Source organism: Athene noctua, chromosome 14, assembly GCF_965140245.1.
Source record: "Athene noctua chromosome 14, bAthNoc1.hap1.1, whole genome shotgun sequence".
In the NCBI taxonomy this organism is placed as follows: Eukaryota; Metazoa; Chordata; class Aves; order Strigiformes; family Strigidae; genus Athene; species Athene noctua.
The window spans coordinates 19,960,266-19,977,897 of record NC_134050.1 but is presented as its reverse complement, the minus strand read 5'-3'; the positions used below and the strand labels follow the sequence as shown (position 1 = coordinate 19,977,897).

At 47.2% G+C, this 17,632-nt stretch overlaps 1 protein-coding gene across 4 annotated transcripts in view; it reads left to right on the top strand.

The window, feature by feature from the left end:
* Positions 1-3,632: 3,632 nt before the first annotated feature.
* PHRF1 (PHD and ring finger domains 1) overlaps positions 3,633-17,632 on the top strand; it is a 32,470-nt gene continuing 18,470 nt past the window's right edge. For 3 of the 4 annotated variants that reach the window (XM_074917866.1, XM_074917867.1, XM_074917864.1), the window contains exons 1-6: positions 3,633-3,725; positions 9,790-9,904; positions 10,229-10,351; positions 11,888-12,123; positions 13,077-13,160; positions 14,125-14,246. In XM_074917866.1, the coding sequence (XP_074773967.1) occupies positions 9,814-9,904; positions 10,229-10,351; positions 11,888-12,123; positions 13,077-13,160; positions 14,125-14,246 (656 nt within the window). In that variant the 5' untranslated portion in view covers positions 3,633-3,725; positions 9,790-9,813. Of the gene's footprint in view, positions 3,726-4,116; positions 4,216-9,789; positions 9,905-10,228; positions 10,352-11,887; positions 12,124-13,076; positions 13,161-14,124; positions 14,247-17,632 lie in introns of those variants that run through there. The other variant, XM_074917865.1, reaches the window with a different exon arrangement.

The following is a 17,632-nucleotide window of genomic DNA, read 5'->3' as shown; positions in this document are numbered from 1 at the left end:
TCTGCCCCGGCCCGGCCCACGCCGCGCGCCGCGGCCCCTTGCCCCGCCCACCCCGCCGCACCCGCCAATCGCGACGCGGCCCGTCCGCCCGCCGGCCCCGCCCCCTCGCCGCGGCGTCCAATAGCGGCTCGATGACCGCCCGGCGGCAGCGGCGGGGCGGGGCGGGGCGGGGCAGGGCGGGGGGCGCGGCCCCCCCCGCCCCCCCGGCGGTGACAGCGGCGGGCGCGGCGCGTTCGCTTCTGCACGTCGCTGCTGCTGCGGGGAGGAACCATTTGTACCTGTTGAACCGCCGCCCGCCTCCCGCTCAGCCCGCCCCGCCGACCCCCTCCCCGCCCCCGCCGCCTCGCCTCACGCCGCCGCCCGATGACGGCGTCCCCCTCCCCCGCCGCCGCCCGCGGGGACCCCCCTTCCCCCCCTCACCGCCGCCCCGCTGCCCCCCCCCTTCTCTCCCCCCCGCCCCGTCCCCTCCGTCCCCTCCCCTCCCCGCCGCAGCCCGGCCCATGGTACGCTCCGCCGGGGCCGTGCCATCAGGGCAGTGTCGGGGCGCACGTAGGCGGTGCGCGAGGGAGAGGGGGGGCTGCCGTTAGGCCGCGGGCGGGACCGGCGGGTCCCCCCCGTATGTGTGTGTGTCCCCCCTCCGCCTTTCACACTCTTGTATAAAATCTTACATTGTTCTATTAATTTAATATTTTTTTCCGCCGTTCCCCGCCGGGTGGAAAACCCGCGTGGCCGTGGCAGTGCCGGGGGTGGGGGGTGGGTGGAGACGGTCCCAAGGGTGCTATGAGGGGGGGGGGGGGTCCCTCGGCCTCGAGACGCACCCAGAGCTTCGTACAGAAACTTCCCCAAAAAAGGGAAGGGCCTTCTGGACACTCGTAGTACCGGGAGAGCTCACTCTGGCCCGTCACCCGCAAACCAGCAGCCAAACAGTTGAAATTTTGAAAATGTTAGGGTGACTCAACGAGGATTTGCAAAGCACCAAACACAGGGCGTTACGGATGGACATAGCTCTGTCCCGTGGAGGTGAAGGACCTTGTTTGGAGACACATGGAGAGTCCAGCATCAAGCCGGCAGGCTGGTGTCCCCCCTGCCTGAAGCCACCCACCTTCCTCAAAAAGACCAGGAAAAAAAGCGGCTCGGGGAGAGTGGGACACCCATTTCATCAGGAAAAAAACACTTTGGATGCAAATGTGGCCAAAAGAGAGTGACCAAAGAGCAGCCAAACACCGCATCTCTGTTGAACTGATAACACACACTGTCTAGCAAAAGACACAAGCTCTGCATCTCTTGGGAAAACTTCCTTGGTATCAGCTCTCACGGCTGACGGGCGTTTTGCAATCTGATGCTCTTCCTGCAAGGTGCGGGGCAAGATTTGGAAGCAAAACCCAGCGCGGGCTCCCTGATAGCTGGTGGCGATTCCCCACCGACAGGATTTCCCTGCATGTTTTGCTGGAGCGCTCACCAGTCACTCATCCGTGGCTCTGCTCCCCTTGCCGGTGGGGAGGGGGGATGGGGACAGCCCCTCTTCTGCGTGACAGCCCGCAGAATGACAGCCTCTGTGGTCGGTGTGTGTGTGCTGTGTGAGGTTTTTTGTTTGGTTTTTTTTTTTCACCCAGCAGCTGTAGGGGAAAAAGTCACGTATTTTACATCTTCCCCAGCGCGGGGCTCGCGCCCAGATTGAAGCAAAATCGGCCGCAGCACACACTGGCCCCTGTGCCCTCCAGGGTAAGCCAACACAAAAAGCAAGGCACTGCCATGAAAAATACTAATTTTGTTTAAAAATAGGTACTTTGTGTGGAGTAACGTGGCTGGGAACTGCCCTGACACCTCCCTGCCAGTGCTGCTGCTCCTGCCAGGCTGCTCCACGGCATCGATGGGCTGCTGTGCTCCACCGAGTCCCTCGCCTCTTCTTCGAGGCGGTGCATTATGTTTCATCTTTATTTAAAATAAATAAATAAATAAATATTTTTTTAAAAATCCTCCTTCCCCTGCCTGTAAGTGCACAGGGAAGGAGTGTGTGTCGGAGTGGTGCTTGCACAGCTGGCTGCCTGCACAGCCAAGCCCTGTGCATTGCTCAGACCTCCCTGGGTGCTCTAGGAGAGCGGCTGGCGTAGAGCGGGGCTGGAGGGTCGCCAGGCTGTGGGGGGAAAACAGCTTGCTGGCAGCCTGGGCCAAGGGTGCAACGGGTGCTCACTCCAAAAGTGCCACTTTCTGTGCCTCTAAATGACCAGTGAGACCCCCATGGGCTCAGAGGAGGGTCCAGCATCACCCAGCCACGCTCAGGGCCTGGGGGCTCTGCAGCAGCCCTGGCGGGCGCTGTTTGCCCTCAGCCCCCACTCCCGCTCCAAGCGAGCTCACGGCTCAGCCCTTAATCTCCGGGATGAAATTTCCTGCTGACAGGGCCAGTGTTGTCCCAGGGAGAGCGCCCGCTCGTCGCAGCCCTGCAGCTCTTCCCTTTGTTCCCAGAGGGGTACTGCCAGAGCCACGATGTGTGCGGCGAGAGGGGCCCGTGGCCGCCACAGTGGGAGCGTGTGGCCGCGGCCCCTCGGCCGTCCTCACCCACCCGGGCACCGTACAGGTGCCGTCGTGCTGTGGGGAGGAAGCCAGAAGGGGGAACGTGCCCCCATCCTACCCCGTCGGGCTGGCAAACATCCCATCAATTAACGTGCAATTAAAAAGTTGCCCTGAACAGCGCAGATCTTGTCTTTCCAAACACGAGGCGCTTTGTGTTTCCTGGATGGGGCTTCCCTGGGGCTTCGCCCCTCTCCCAAGGCCCCGAGCCGGCGGGCAGCGGCTGGGCTGGCGCAGGTTTTGCTCCGCTCTGTGTTTCCAGGAAAAGGACCTTGTTTTCTCCCACCCCCACCCCCGGCCCCCGGCTGATTTCTGACAATGACCCGAGTGTCTGCGGCGTTAACTCTCGGTCACGTCCGTCCACCAGCGGAGCCAGGGCCCCGCTCCCCGTCCCGGCAGCCAGCCCAGGCCTGGGCCGAAAACCGCAGCTGAGAGAACAGCATGAGAGGGGGGAAACAACCCTTGGGCCCTTACGTGCGGGCGATCACCCACAGGAACGGGAACATTTGGGTTGGGATCAGCCACGCGTAGTCTGAGGGAATAAAAAAAACCCAAAACCCAAACAACCGAGCCGCGATGTTCAGATGGGTATGTAAGAGGTATGGAAAAGCGATCCGTGACCTCGCGGGCTGCCGGCGCAGCCCTGCTGAGCCCCTCCACGGGGAGGGGGCAGCCCGGCCCCCTCCCGCCCGCCGGGCCCGGGGGCAGCCTGGCGGGCTCAGCCCCCCCCGCAGGCCTCGACCCCCGCACGGCTCGGTGCCATCTGCGCCCCTGCTCCACCCGGCCCAAGCGTGGGGACTGCGGCCCAAGGGACGGGGACAGCGAGTCCCCGCGGCCGGGACAGGCCGCGGCGGGATGCGGGGGGCGCCCCCCCAAACTCCCCCCCCCCAGTTTCGGCGCTGCCCGCCGGCCCCTCCCCGCGGGGCGGTTCGGCCCCGCGGCCCTTCTCCTCCCCGTGCCCCGAATGGTTCACGCCGTCGCCTCTCTCCTTCCCGCCCCCCCCGCCGCACAGTGGTTCAGTCCCGCGGCCGCTCCCGCCGGCGCCGCCGTGACCCGGAAGTGCTCCCGCAGCGCTTCCGGGCAGAGGGGGCTTCCGGCCCTGAGACCCGCTCCGCCGGCCGGGCCCGGTGATGTGAGCGCCGGGGCCTTCTCCTTGCGTGAGTGCCCGGGGACGGGGGCGCGGCGGCGGGGCCTGCCGGGGCGGCGGCGGGGCTGGGGCGAGGGTTGCATGGAGCGGCTGTCCCCTGCCGCGGCGGGCTGCCAGCTCCGGAGGGAAACTGCCCCGCCGCGCTCGGGTTTGTTTATATCTCCTTAATTTTTCTTCTGATAAACGCACTTGTTTATTGATTTATTTTCTGAGTAATCGCTGGCGGCAGCTGCCTGGCGGCTGTCGGAAGATGCGGCTGAGCGGCGCCGCTGCGGGGGTGGGGGGGCTGCCCCCGGCCCGGCCCGGCCCGGCCTCCTCCCGGGGGTGTTTTCCGGGCTGTCGAGAGCCGGGTTTCTCCTGGAATCGGTCCCGCGGGGTCTAAGTGGCTGAGCAGGCGGCGACGGCGTCTCTCTGTGCGGGGAGGACCCCCGCGGCGGCGGCGGCCCCGTGCTGGGGCGCGATCCGGAGCCTGGAGCGCGCTTCGCCGCTGCGAAGAAGAGGTACTAAATAAAACGAAATGGTTCTGGCGGCGTCCCCGCCCCCTCTTCCCCTTGTTTGTGGCGCTCGCGTGAGCGCCTTTGAAGAAGTTGTAAGCTGTTCAGCCTCCTACAGTGAAGCCAGTGGGCCTCTCGTCTAACATGGAGAGATGAGGTTTCCGTGCAAGCGTTTTGTTTGTTGGTTTTTGTTTTGTTTGTTTGTTTGGGTTTTTTTAACGCACATTAGCTTATTGCAGAAGCATCTTTACGCTTAAAAACTGTGGTTTGAGGGAGCTGTGCTGAGTGACAGGTTTTTAAGCTGTGGAATTGTTGCCCTTTGTGGGGCACCCCGTGTTCAGGGGGGTGGGTGTGCTTTTTGTAGCGTTAGTCGCTGGTTTTCCAGCCGGTTGTTGCATGGATGTATTACAGAGGTGCTCGCTGTGTTACTTCCTTTCGTAAAAGTCAGTAGTTCTTGGTACTTTACTTTTTGTTATGGTTATGCACAAAATTAAAAAAAAACCCCAAACATAAAAGTGCAGGAGCTTTTGGGGTTTTCGGGAGGTAGTGGTGTATGGTGTTGGTTTTTTTTTAATCCCAGCTGTGCCCATAAACAGCAGGGCAAGCTGATGGGAATGGTGTGAGGGACTGATGCTGAAAGGGAACTCGCCAGTGACTCTTCCTGAGAAAAGAGCCTGTTAAGAAAGAGGAGGATGTGCAGTGTTGGACCGTGGTTCACAGCTGGAAATGGAGACAGGGGCTTCAGGGAATTGCAGGCTGGGAATTGCATAGAGCTCGGCTGCTGCTTGGAATACAGAGGTACAAACACCCAGCAGCTCCTCTGCATAAGATCCCGCACTTCCGAAAAGTATCTTTGCAAAGCCTGTGTGTTGCTTTGTTTGCATTAAACTCCCCAAAAAGTTCAGTGTCAGCTCCTGGGGAAGCTTTGGTGGACGGTTTTGGTCCTGGAATTTAGCATGGCTAAATTTAGGGCAGGGCCAGCACGGGAGAAAGATAAGTGCTTTCTTACCTACCCTGGGATTAATTTTCCATGCCTTATCTATTAGGTTCTTAGGCACTTCCATTATTTAAATTGTTGCCTGGACAGTTCTGATAGTGCTATTTAAGAGTTAATATTTTTGTAACTTAAAACAGGGGAAAGTTGGATCTAAATTTAGATTTAGAGGGCTTTTTTAAAGCTCCCTCTGCATGCTGGATTGGCACTGTGCGGCACTAGGCTGTAGGAGTCTCTTGTTAGTCTGAATATTTTCCCTGCCTAGTTCTTACTTTGCCTGTGGAATGTGGTGGTGGCAGATACTAGTCACACCATATCCAGATGTTTTCCAACTGGGTACAACCATGATTTTGACAACTTTTTTTTTTTCTTTCTATGAAGCGTATGAAATTGGAAACAAAGCCAGATGTGCTCTGATGTGTGATGCTGGTTTTCCAGAGGAAATTAAATTGTTTGGGCAATTTGGGGAAAAAAAAAAAAGCAGCACCAAAAGACCTCAAAAAAATTCCCAACAAACCAACAATAAATAAAATAAAGCAGATGTGCCAGCGAGAACCGAAAGCTCATGGGTTTGAATATTTAGTAGACTTAAATTTAGTTATAAGTGCTCTCTGGAACACGACTGCTCAATAATTGCCCATGAAATTAGATCAGCATTCAAAACCACCCTGTGAGAAAATCCAGCTGACTTGTTTTCTTTGCCTGTGTATAATCCTGAATGTTACCCAAGCAGGTTAAAATAAATGCCTTGTCTAGTAGCTCTTCTGTTTCTAAGAACTGGAAACTACTGCAAGAAGTTGGTGCTGGAAAGGAAGGTGCACATGGCTGGAAGAGTCACTTGCTTTTGTAGGTGGCTCCATCGGCTTCGTGTCAGAATGAGATGGAGTTTGAGTGTGTTTTGCAGACCGTGGCTCCTCTGATGGTTAGAAACCTGCACTTGCCTTCTAGCTGGAATATACTCAGAGTGCATTAAAATACCGGTTTGTGGTAATGCATAAGGATCTTACTTCAAAAAGCGGTGTGTTTACTGAAGTGCTTGTTTGATAAATACTTGTTCTGGAGGAAACAATCTTCTCAGTTCTTAAAGCCAACAGAAAACCCCATTACTAATACGGCTCAAAGAAAGTATTTGTAATTGCTGTTTGATTGTACAATTAAAATGACTTGAGGCGGCTCCATGTAAAAGTGTAATCTGTCTTAATAACAAAGCCCTGGCTTACGACTGTGCTGCAGCAGAGCCCGTGCTGCAGTAGGCACAGCACTCGGCACAAACCCGCCTTGGCCCTGGTGGGGCTGTGCCTTTGTGAAGGGAACCCACGGCTGGGGAGAAGCGCTGGTGCATGTAAAGGGATCAAACAGCTGCCACGCGCTCATTGTTTGTGCGGTTCAGTGTTTTTATTAAAATCTTGTGAGGTTCTTCTGAATGAGAATTTGAAAACAGGAGGACGTTAAGGAGGCGTGTGGTGTCTGCCTTTAGTGTGCAACCTGTAATTGGGATACTGGACGTGCTGTGCACAGGCTGCAAACGTGCGAGTGATGCACCTGCCCAAGGAGCTGAAATGGGTTTTGCTGTAAGCGGTGACACCTCGCGTTAGTGGTATTGAGTCTGAAGACAGAGGTCACCCCACATCTGTGTTTGTGAGCTGCCTGCTGGGGACACGTACCGGGGGACTGAATAGAGCCTTCCTTCAAAGTGGGGTGCAGAAGAGAGGATCAGCAGACGAGAGCCCCTCGGCTGCTGAGGGGCTGCACGCAGAGTGCTGCACACCATGGGGTTTTCTAAGCAAGCAGCGAGGGGTTGGGTACAGTGGTGAGAGCAGGTCCTTGGCACCCCTAAAACTGAAAGCAGCTCTAGTTGCCTCGAATAGCCTTCAGGGATAACTGGGTGCCTTTTAGCAGTCCGGGCTTTTTTGTTACAGAAGTGCATAGTTAAGGTTTGCCTTAGAGGAGTCACTACAATCTCCATCTTAACCAAACTTCTCGGTTTACATAATAATAATAATAATAATAATAATAATAATAATAATAATAATAATAAAAATGCTTCCTATCTCTTTTGCATCTGCCCGTTCCATCTTGGGGGGGAGGGGATTAGAAAAATTCTGATGTGGTAAGTGCTGGAATGAAAGCTGAGCTTTTGTACAGGTGGGTGAGCTCTCTGAAGTGTGTGGTGAATGTGTTTGTGTTTCACAGTCCTAATTTGTTTGAAATGTCTCCCGTAAGAAAAAAGCCTTGGAAATGGTGCTTATTGTTCTTAAAAAAATAAGAGAACAAGCTCTCATATTAGGTGTATAGTCAATTTTGTTTTCCGTGTTTTTTTTCTTAAGAGCAGCTGCCCAGTTTGGAAAGGGTTGTTTGTAAAGTAAGACTTGTGACTGCTTAAAATCTCAAATTCACTTCATCTCGCTCAGTTTCTCCTTGTCTGTTCCCAGCTATCCACAAAACAGACCCTTTTACTGACAGGATTTGAAGACTTGATTGTTTGCTGTGATACCAGATTTTCCTTAACTCCGAGTTTTGCCTCCGAGCAAAGTACAAGCTTGCATTTGCTGCATAAATATGTCAGTTTAGATTGTCAAGTCACAAGTGCTGATTTGTTTGCCTCTGTGCTTAAAGGATATATTTCCTTGGGGTAGCAGGGTGCAAATAACATGGGTGGTTGTTTTATTCCACAGCAGTGAAGAAATGCGTGCTGTTTGGAAATGTAATTGAAGTATATGTTGGTCAGAACTGTGGTTTGTGGTAATCGCTTTTAAAAATAAAAAGATCCTTTCCTCCCTGTGCTCAATTGCTTTGCTGTAAAGCTAGGGAGCAGGGGAACGAAGGTCACTGTGGTAACAAAGTGGAGGTTTATCCCTGGTTTTACCCCAGCAGTGGCTTTGGCTGGGCTCCGTCGTCCCCAGTGGCTGGATGTGACTGTGACGGGTCAGCAGGGACCCGCTCCGTTCCCACCACCCGCTGATGGAGGAGTGACACAGACACAAGTTTTGCATAAAATCTAAATATGCTGTGTAAATCCAAACATGCTGTGTAAATCCCTGCTACCTGTGTAACAAATAAGCCTGCTGCTGCCCTGCTGTGGGACTGGTGCTGCCAGGCGTTGCCCTTTGAAACAGCGCCACGAATTTTGTGCTGCTGTAGCTAACTGAGATTTTGGGAGGGTATTATATAATTGAGTTTCAGTTTGAATAATTCATACGTACGCACTGCTGAAACTTGAAAAATTCCTAGTGTTTCTTTCTTTTTTTTTTTTTTCAGCTACATCATAGACTGACTGGCTTTTGATGAGTCTGCGTGTTTTCAGCCAATGTAAATTGTTTTTAAACACACCCCTGTTAACAGCCACGAATTTAGCTAAAAGTTTAGACTTCTATTTAGGCGAGATTCTTACTGAAGTTAGAAGTCTTTACCAAGAACTTGGTTGTGTTGAAGCTTGATCTTTTTTTCTTTTTAGGGTGTTGTGTTTTTTTTTTCCCTGAGCCAGACTCCATTTGCAGTTTAATCTGGTTTAGCAAAGCCTATGTTTTTAAGACTCTTAAGTGCAGAGCTGTGCTACGTGGCTCAAAAAGGGAGTGTGCGAGTAAAGATACACATCAGGAGCACTTGAATAAAACCTAATGGTTTGTTCCAAAAATTTTCTAAATATGCAAGATATGTAACGCATAGCAGGGAGAGTGGGAGAAGAGCACCCCATTGAAACTTCTTTGCCACACTTATAGAAGAATCCAATTTTTTTTCATATTGAGATATGACATCTAGCTTTATAAGTGTCAATTAATTATATTTCTCCATGACTGGCTTATAGATGCTTGCAGGGATCTGTCTGTCTTAATGCTTTGTAGCATTATAGATTAAAAGCTCTGGTTTGATTGTCATTATGAATTTGAATCATGAGACATCTCTCAGTATCTGTCAGTTTTATTACCAATCTGTGCTAATGCACAGCAATTAATGTGATTGCATTAATATGCACCAAATCAAGTCTCCTTTCTGTGGAATAATGATTGTGAGGTCTGAGACTTCTCTATTTCATGAAGGAGCTGTGAAAAGGCCTTTTTTAAAGGCCTTTAAAAGAAGACCTGAAATACATAACCTTTCTTCTTGTTTCTTTTCAGTTGAGCAAGGTAATAGGGTATTTTGATTTGAAATGCATATTGTCATCCTGTTAGGCCTTGTTCAAAGGGCCTCTGGTCCCTTTCAGTTTAGAGTTTTATTGCTAGTCCACGAGATGGTGTTTATGGGTTTTCTATTCCCATTTTCAGTGGGGAGTTCTGCTTATGCCTTTTTCTGTCATGCAGGAGCCTGAGATAAAGCTGAATCTTTCACCTAAACGGAGTTTCACAAGGAGCTGGTTTCACCTACCTTAGTAGGGATGTGAAACTCCACATAACGGTAACTGCTTACCTGTAGCCACCTCTGATGTGAAACTGGGAAAACTAGTCTATGGTGTGAGGAGCCTTTGCTGTAGAGCGAGGTCCCTTGCACTGTTCATGTCCCCGCAGATGCAGTGGACGCTCTTTGCCAGGCTGATGCCCCTCCTGCTCGTGTAGGGGTGCACTGCCTCACTGCAGCCTGCCTTCTTGCAGGGAGCGGATTCCCAATGTCCTGCCATGGATGATGACAGCCAGGATGAACTGCTAAACAAGAACGCTGCACTAGGCAAGGGCAAGAGACGAAGCCTCACACTCCTCAGTGAAACAGGTAAATGCAGCCTCTCTGCAGGGGCATGTTTCTAGTTCTAGGTTGGAGAACCTGTTGGTTTAACCTCCAAAGAGAAGTAAAGATATATTTATGACTCTTTTCACCTGAGAACTTTTTTGGTTTGCTGCTTAAGTTCTGTACCTCAACCTGCTGGCATGCTTCCCTTGAGTTTCTCAAAACAGGCAGCCTTGACGGCACTGAGGAAATCTGGGTTTTCACTACATATTTAATGTCCTGAGCAGGAGTCTGGTGCGTCCTTCACTGTTCTGCCCGACTGTCTGCATCACATAGGTATTTCCTCGCTGCTTCTCTCTTCTTTTTAAGAAAGCAATGGTGGAAATAGCTGTGATTCAGAAGATCATACTGGAAGTGATGAGGAAGAAGATGACACTGAGGAAGAGGGAGGTGAGGAGGACAAGGAAGAAAGTGAAGATGAAGAACTAGAAGGTAGGTCTGTTAATGTGTGTTAACAGGCATTTTTTTTAATACTTGGAGGAAGAGCGGGATGAAAGCTTCTTCTCCAGAAATTAACCATGAAATACGAATCCACAGATGCTGCTGTCTCAGGCCCGTGCCCAAATCCTACAGTAATAAATAAACAAGGAATATTCCTCCATTTTTAAGTTTTTAAAGCATATAGATGAAGATTACCTGCTAGCCAAACTGGTGTAGTTATAGTCAGTAGGAATGAACTCTGCCCTAGCATGAGTAGAAAAAAAGTCAAAATTGCAGCAATGGCTCATGCTATTTTTTTCCCTTATGAAAAGCATGTTTGTTTGTTTGGTTTGGCATGGGGCTCTAAAGTGAATGTTGTTGATGGGGAGTTCTGGAAATAAATTGCTGTTGCTGTTAAGTCTAGGGAGAAGGGAAGAAGACTAGTTTTTCTTTGAAGGAGGAGTGTGGATGTTACTTGGGTTTGTTGATTTTACTGAAAGCATGCTCTGTAGATGCATGTACTTCTGAAACTGCTGCACTCAAATTATTATTTGGACAGACAAAAACCAGTTTTTATCACATCTTGAAGCTTGTTAGGAAGGCAAGAGCACAGTTTTCCAAGTTACTAGTTAGACTGATTTGCACACAGACTAAAAAGTTGGCACCAGGTGCCAAAAAGCTTTATTAATCCATCATTTAGAGTATTCTCTGCTATGTCTAGTTAGAAGAATTCAATAGAAAACACCAAAGACCACATTTTCTTTAGGAAAAAAAAAAAATGAACAAAACAACAACACCCATCCCCACCCCGCTCCCTTCCCCCCAAAAAAACGCAATCCAAAACCCAAAGTGAGTGAGTGGTTTTTAGGTAACTACTTGCTGCTTGAAAAAGTCAACTTAATTCACAGGTTTTAGGGAGAGACTAATGCATGTTTCTTTATTTTGTACTAAACCAAAACCACCATTCAACAATGTGTGATGAGTGCTTAAAATTAATTTTTCTCAAAACGAAGCTGCTTTAAGCAGTCTCCAGCTAGGCACCCAGTTCCCTTGACTCTCAAAATCATGATTTACTGGTGAAGTCTTTAATCTGTTCTTCTGCAGGCGAGCATATTGCTGCTGCTTGTCCTCTGGAGTGTCTGTTAAAAAAAAAAAAAAAATGTTGGGTACATGATAACTTTATTATAACTCTGTTTTTTAACTTCAGTGTTCAGTGGTGGCCTGACATATCCTACTCTCTTGTTGTTTCAATAATCTGTTGTTTTTCTGCTGTCTGTCCTTTTAATCTCTTGCAAGACTAGTCACATTACCAGGCTTTATTTTTTGCCAGAGTAATCCACTGTGTTTTAGTGAAGGGATTTAGGAAAAAAGAAAACAGCAAAAATTATTGCCTCAAACTGGGGAGGCTGTGCTTCCCCCTTGCAGCCCCATCAAATAAGCTTACTTGGAATTTTCTGTGAAGTGGTACTGCATCCTGCCCACCCCCTCTGCCCTTGCTGCTGAAGCCCTGCACACACATGAGTTGTTTTTCATCTCTTGCTTTTTAAGATTGTGAAGATGATGATGAAGAAGAGGAAGAGGAGGAGGAGGAAACTGAGGCTGCTGTGGGGGGAATGACTGATTCTCTGAAATTAGAACCACACATAAACGGAGTGAGCATTTCCTCTGATGAGGATGGCGAAAACTGCCCCATTTGCCTCAACACATTTAGGGATCAGGCTGTTGGGACTCCTGAGAACTGTTCCCATTACTTCTGCTTGGACTGCATCGTGGAGTGGTCTAAGGTGAGCTCTTCTGTCCCCGATGTCCTGTAGCCTTCTGATGTGCTCCTCTCTCCCCCCTCCAATCACACTGCTCTGCTGTAATGAGAACAAAACACTGTAATATTTAGATTTGCTTTCTTAAGCTTTTTAACACAGACTTGGGTTACTTCGTTATTTGGCAAGATTCATGTTTGTGAAGTGTGTACCTGTTTTTCTTGTACCCGTCCTGATCTGTTCTGTTCTCTGAAAGCTGTAATGTCATAAGCAAGTGTGTTTCTAGGCATCTGAAATTCCTTTTTTCAAGTCAAGACACCAGTAATACTGTTTTTCTTTCTTTGTGTGTATATTTCTCTGTATATTTGTCTTCAACTCTTGTTGAATTCTGTGTTCTGACTGTTGGATGGGGATCTGTTGCAACAGTGAACATTTAAACATAGAAAAGATAAAGAATAATACTAACTACATCAGCAGTTTGTTCTGAGTTCAGTTTTCAGTCAAGAGTTCCTTGCCGCCTAACTTAGTTTCTGTAAGCATAATTGAGGGTGAGATCAAAACTTACTGTGCATGCAGCAGTACCAGTGGTAATTAAATAAATAAAGAAATAAAGCACTCTTACTGAATATATTTGTAAGCCATTTTCAGTTGCTCCTTCATCCAAAAGAAAGAAAATGGCCTAAAACACGAGCACTGTTTCAAGGCAGTGTTTGGAAGAACTTTGATGTTGCTTTGACAATTGAATAATAATAAAATGTCTTCAGTATAATAAATGCTTTTCTAAAAATGTGTATTTTCTGATACAGTAAGTTGTTTGTAAACCAGGTAAGTCAGGTTCAAGTACTTAAAATGCCAATAGTTGTTAAAATGATTACTGCATTAATTTAATTCTTATTACATTAATAATTGAATCTTTTCTTTTAAAAAATTAAATCAAGAGATGTGCTTATTAACTGTATGCAGGATTTTTTTTTCCCTAGAATGCAAACTCCTGTCCAGTGGATCGAATCCTCTTTAACTACATTAGCATTCGGGCACGTTTTGGTGGTAAAATCTTAAAAAAGGTAAGCTTTGTGCTGCAGCAAACAACAAGGCCACTTGCCACAAAATAGCTATTCAAAGGTTTACACTTCTAGCATGTTTATCTGATATTTGGTGTCTGGATGAATTATTTCTGTTTTATTTTGAGATTGCCTTTTAAGGAATTGTTACCTTTTTTCTTCCTCCTTAACCATGCTTCCTGCAGTGTTGTGTGTGGGTGGAAGCGTGGCATCTTTTCTGATGGCAAAAACGGTGGTTTCCATAACTCCCTTTTTTGCATAATGGACACTTGACTCTAAGCTGTTCTGCACTGATAAGCCTGGCCACGTAGGGAAAATGCCCCACATACTGCAAGTGCCGTTGTAGTATGAATAGAAATAATCTAGGTTATACATGGTTTCTCCCTTATGTCTTGCCACCAGCTATACTGTGCGGCAGTTGGGTTTGTAAGGGGGGAGAGAGACACAAGGCAATAGTAGAGCTCTTGAAGGCACAAGTTGAATGTGCTAGTAGTCTCACAAAAGAATATTCAAGAGCTGTCGTTGCTCTTTATTAATATCAGAAACATGTTGATTTTCAGGGGAAATTTAGGAGTTTGCTCTGTTTTCATAAACTGATGGTTTATTTTTAAGAGTTTGCATTTTAACAGCAGTGTGAATTAACACATGTTTAAGGGGGGAAAAAGCTTGCTCTCTTCTTTTGTCTTGTTTTGGGGGGGGGTTGACTACTTTTTAGTTCAGGAATTTTGGTTTCGACTTTTCTTAATACACAGTTTTCTATAGTTGTTGGTATCTGACAAGTTCAGTAGATGTTTTCAAGCATTTAGTCGTGTCCTAGATGTGTTGAATGAACTAAATGAAGGTTATGGTATGTGAGGGCCATCTTGGTTCATTCACTTTTAGATTTGGCTGCAGGTACTGTTAATGTGATAATGGATTTTGGAAGGTGCCATGTTCTGCATAAAATGTGAATCCCTCTTCTATTTAGATTCCTGTTGAGAACACAAAAACTCAGGGTAATGATGGAGAGGATGATCCAACCTTCTGTGAGGTGTGTGGCAGAAGTGACCGGGAGGACCGCCTGCTGCTGTGTGATGGCTGTGATGCAGGGTAAGAGAGGTTGCAGTGCATGTGGCAGCTGTAGGGCAGGCCAGTGCTTGGCCACAGGCGCTATCTGGTCTGTAGGCTGAACCTTGCTGCTCTCCTCAGGCTCATCATGCGGCCAGGCTTGTATCCACGTGCTTAGAGTGCAGACACCCCAATGCTGGGATGGATCCTTTTCTGATCATGTAGCAGAGTATGTGTGGAGAGTCCTGCACACCTCAGTGCTGCAGACCACCAAAGCAGGTGACCACACCTTCAAGTGTTGAAGATGTTTGTGCTCATCCATGCAGTATCTGCGTGCATGGAGGGTAAAAAGCATACGTTCTTTATTTCTCCTTCAGAATAGTGCTGTACAGAAGTGCTTAAGATTCACAGCTCCATAAAATTTTGAGATCTTGTCCTTAATATCACAGTTATTAAATGATTCCCTTACTCTTGCTTACTTCTGTCTCTGCCAAACTTTTTTTTTTTTCCCCTCCTTGATTAATAAGTGTTTAAATAGAGGCATCAAGATACTTGAACACAATTTGGGCCTACAGTGTTCTGCTAGAATGTAAAGCTTTCATATTACTTAATCAATCTTGCAGCATTGTCAGTTTGATGATGTCAGAAGTTACCCATTGAACAGAGAGATACTTTCTTGCAGTGAATATGTAAAATAATATTTCAAAAATTATTTCTAGCAAGCTAACTAGGCAGCTGGTAAATCTGGTTTTGTCTTTGTGTTCTTTAGTGTCCATGTACACTGATTTACCTTCTGGACAAGAGACAAAATTTGGAACACTAAATATTGTTAAGCATGTCATCAGAACACTGAGTTTAAAATACTTAACCAAAGCAAGTGTTTCATAGGCCTTATCTGAAGTCATGTCTTTCAGTTCTTTCAGAGCTTTCAAAAGCCTTATCTGAACTCAGGGTATTGCTTCAGGTTTTCCTTTGTGGTCTCTCAATACTTTCTCTGATTCCGCCCCCCCCGCCCAAGTCTGCTACAGTTTTTTATTTTTATCTTATTTTCCTAAGAAGTTCTTTATAAATCCTTGACTTCTAGCATTAGTACTTCTGGAAGTACTTGCAGTCTTTACCAGCTCTCCATGAATGAGATTAACTTTAGAAAAACATAGAATAGCTTGTTTCAAACCCTAGTTTTATTCCTCTACATTGTCTGTCTGACCTGACGCTGGAATGAAAATTTTGTCCGTTATTTTTGCCCACACTTCTAAAGCCAGTGGGGTCATTCTGTCTTTCCATTGCTTTTAGCTAGATGTGGTTTTTCACAATGTTTAAACTGTGCGGTATTAAGTTATGGTTTAAGCAATCAAACCTTTTTCCATTGAAATAATTTTTGGGTAAGGCTTGTAACAACCTAACTTTCTGAACTGTGTAACAATAGCATTAAGATTGGTGTGAGTACAAAAGTGCACATATCTAAACACTTGAACAAACAGTAGAAAAAGCGTTAAATGCATTAATGGTGTGACACATTAATGTGTGACTTCAGGTTACCAAGTAGCAAGAAGAGAGTAGTACTGATATAGAGATACGTGTCAAGAAGATGAACAGCGGGGCGACATCCATGACCCAAAATTTCATAGATCTCCTTTTTCTTATTGTTTGTGAGGACTGAGACAAAATAACGAGGCAGAAGGTCCCCAAAAGCATCCATTCATTCCTTAAAGGCACAAGGAAGAAGTCCAAACTTAGTTCTTTGCTACCAGTCACAGAGCCTGAGATGTGTTGAGGACTTGGTGGCCAGTGTCTCTTGCACTCTGCACATAGTGTCCTGGCCAGACCGCTTGGGCACGCAGAGTCTTGTGAGTGGGTGGGTGCAAGAGTGCAAGTAAATGAACCTGAGAGAATGAGTGTGAGCAAAATCAATTTTCTTTTGATTTTTTTTTTTTTTAAAACAAGTATCACGTTATCCTTCTATAAGATCTGCCATTGAGTTTTGTTATGATGTGGTCTTTCCTTATCCAGGGGCCTCTAGAGAACTGTTGCAATAGTTCTCCAGTGTCCAATGTTTTAGGGCTGAAAGTCTTTGCTTGTTGAGTGGGTCATAATGTGGCTTCAGAACTCTGAGATAATTGAAAAAGTATGTAATGAAGTTCTTGCTACAAGTACTTTTGTTATGACTTTGGCCTGAACCTAACGGTATTACTTGTCAGAATACTGCTTTGGGGAAGTGACCTTATTCCTCATAGCTGGTAGTTGGAGAATGAACTCTTCTTTCCCAGAGAAGGAAAATACTTTGCTACTCTATTTTTTAAGTAAGGATTTATTGCAAACATCCTTTTTCAACTTCATCTTCTTAAGTCTCTGAAAGGGTGTGAAATTTCATCTGCTAAGGTGTACTCTTTCATGCAAGAAGGACATGATACTCCATTTTGCCTTGCCAATCAATATATTTTAGTATAAACATAATATAATTGGTATTGACAGTTTAGCTGCAAAATGAGTTTATCCCAACATGGTTGGGAACAGGTTTGAAAGACCCAGTCTGAAATTGGCGTGATGGATGGAAAGTAAATTAACAACTGTAGTCTGTCTGTGGGGTTTTTTTGTATTGCTATAAAATGGGATTGTAGTGTCATATGGATGTTCCTTCCCTTTCCGTACTCTGCGGCCAGGCACTAAGATATGTTGTTAGGCAGTGAATTTTGGCATGAGAAGATGAAACAGAGAGCTTCACTTCTTCCTCTGCTTATTTCAGAGTTAAGCATTGTACTACATCAGAAATAAATCGGGTTTCCCCTTTTAGAAAAAGAACAAAGTTGGTCATAGAAATGTTGCTAATTTGCAGCTGAAACTCTTATTCGAAGGCTGTGGTGTCTGCATGTTCCTTGCCTAAGGAACTTGGTCTACGCACTTGGTTTTCATGAGCAGCATCTCATTTACTTGGGAAATCTGTTTTAATTCTTTTTAGCAGTGTGACTTGAACACGAGTTGCTTCAAAAATTCTGTGCTACTAACACTGTCGCTTTGGCTATATTTTAATTGCTGAAAACAGAATTGAACAGATTACAGAACCCAAGTTGGGCCCTGTTGAAAGGCTTTCCTGGGTAGCTTCTCTGTAAGCAGCTGGTGAGGCTGCTCAGTCTAGCTGCTCAGCCTGTTGGGCAGGGAACGTTTCAAAAGGCCTGCCTAAGGGAGTGTCTCTTCTTTCCCTTCGAGATTTGAGAAGGATGAGCACGGTTCTCAGTGGGAGGGTGTTTGGAAGTCAGTGTGGTTAGTCTCCAGTCCTGCAAGCAGCTGTATGAAGCCGGTGACAGAGCAATGCTCTGCGCCGAGCTCCTGCAGTTACACAGCAGTCCTTACCCCCAGCTGTCTTAATCAGTCTGGGTGTACATGGGGTCCAGTGTGTTTATTCAACGTCACAAGGCATTGCAGTTGACCCA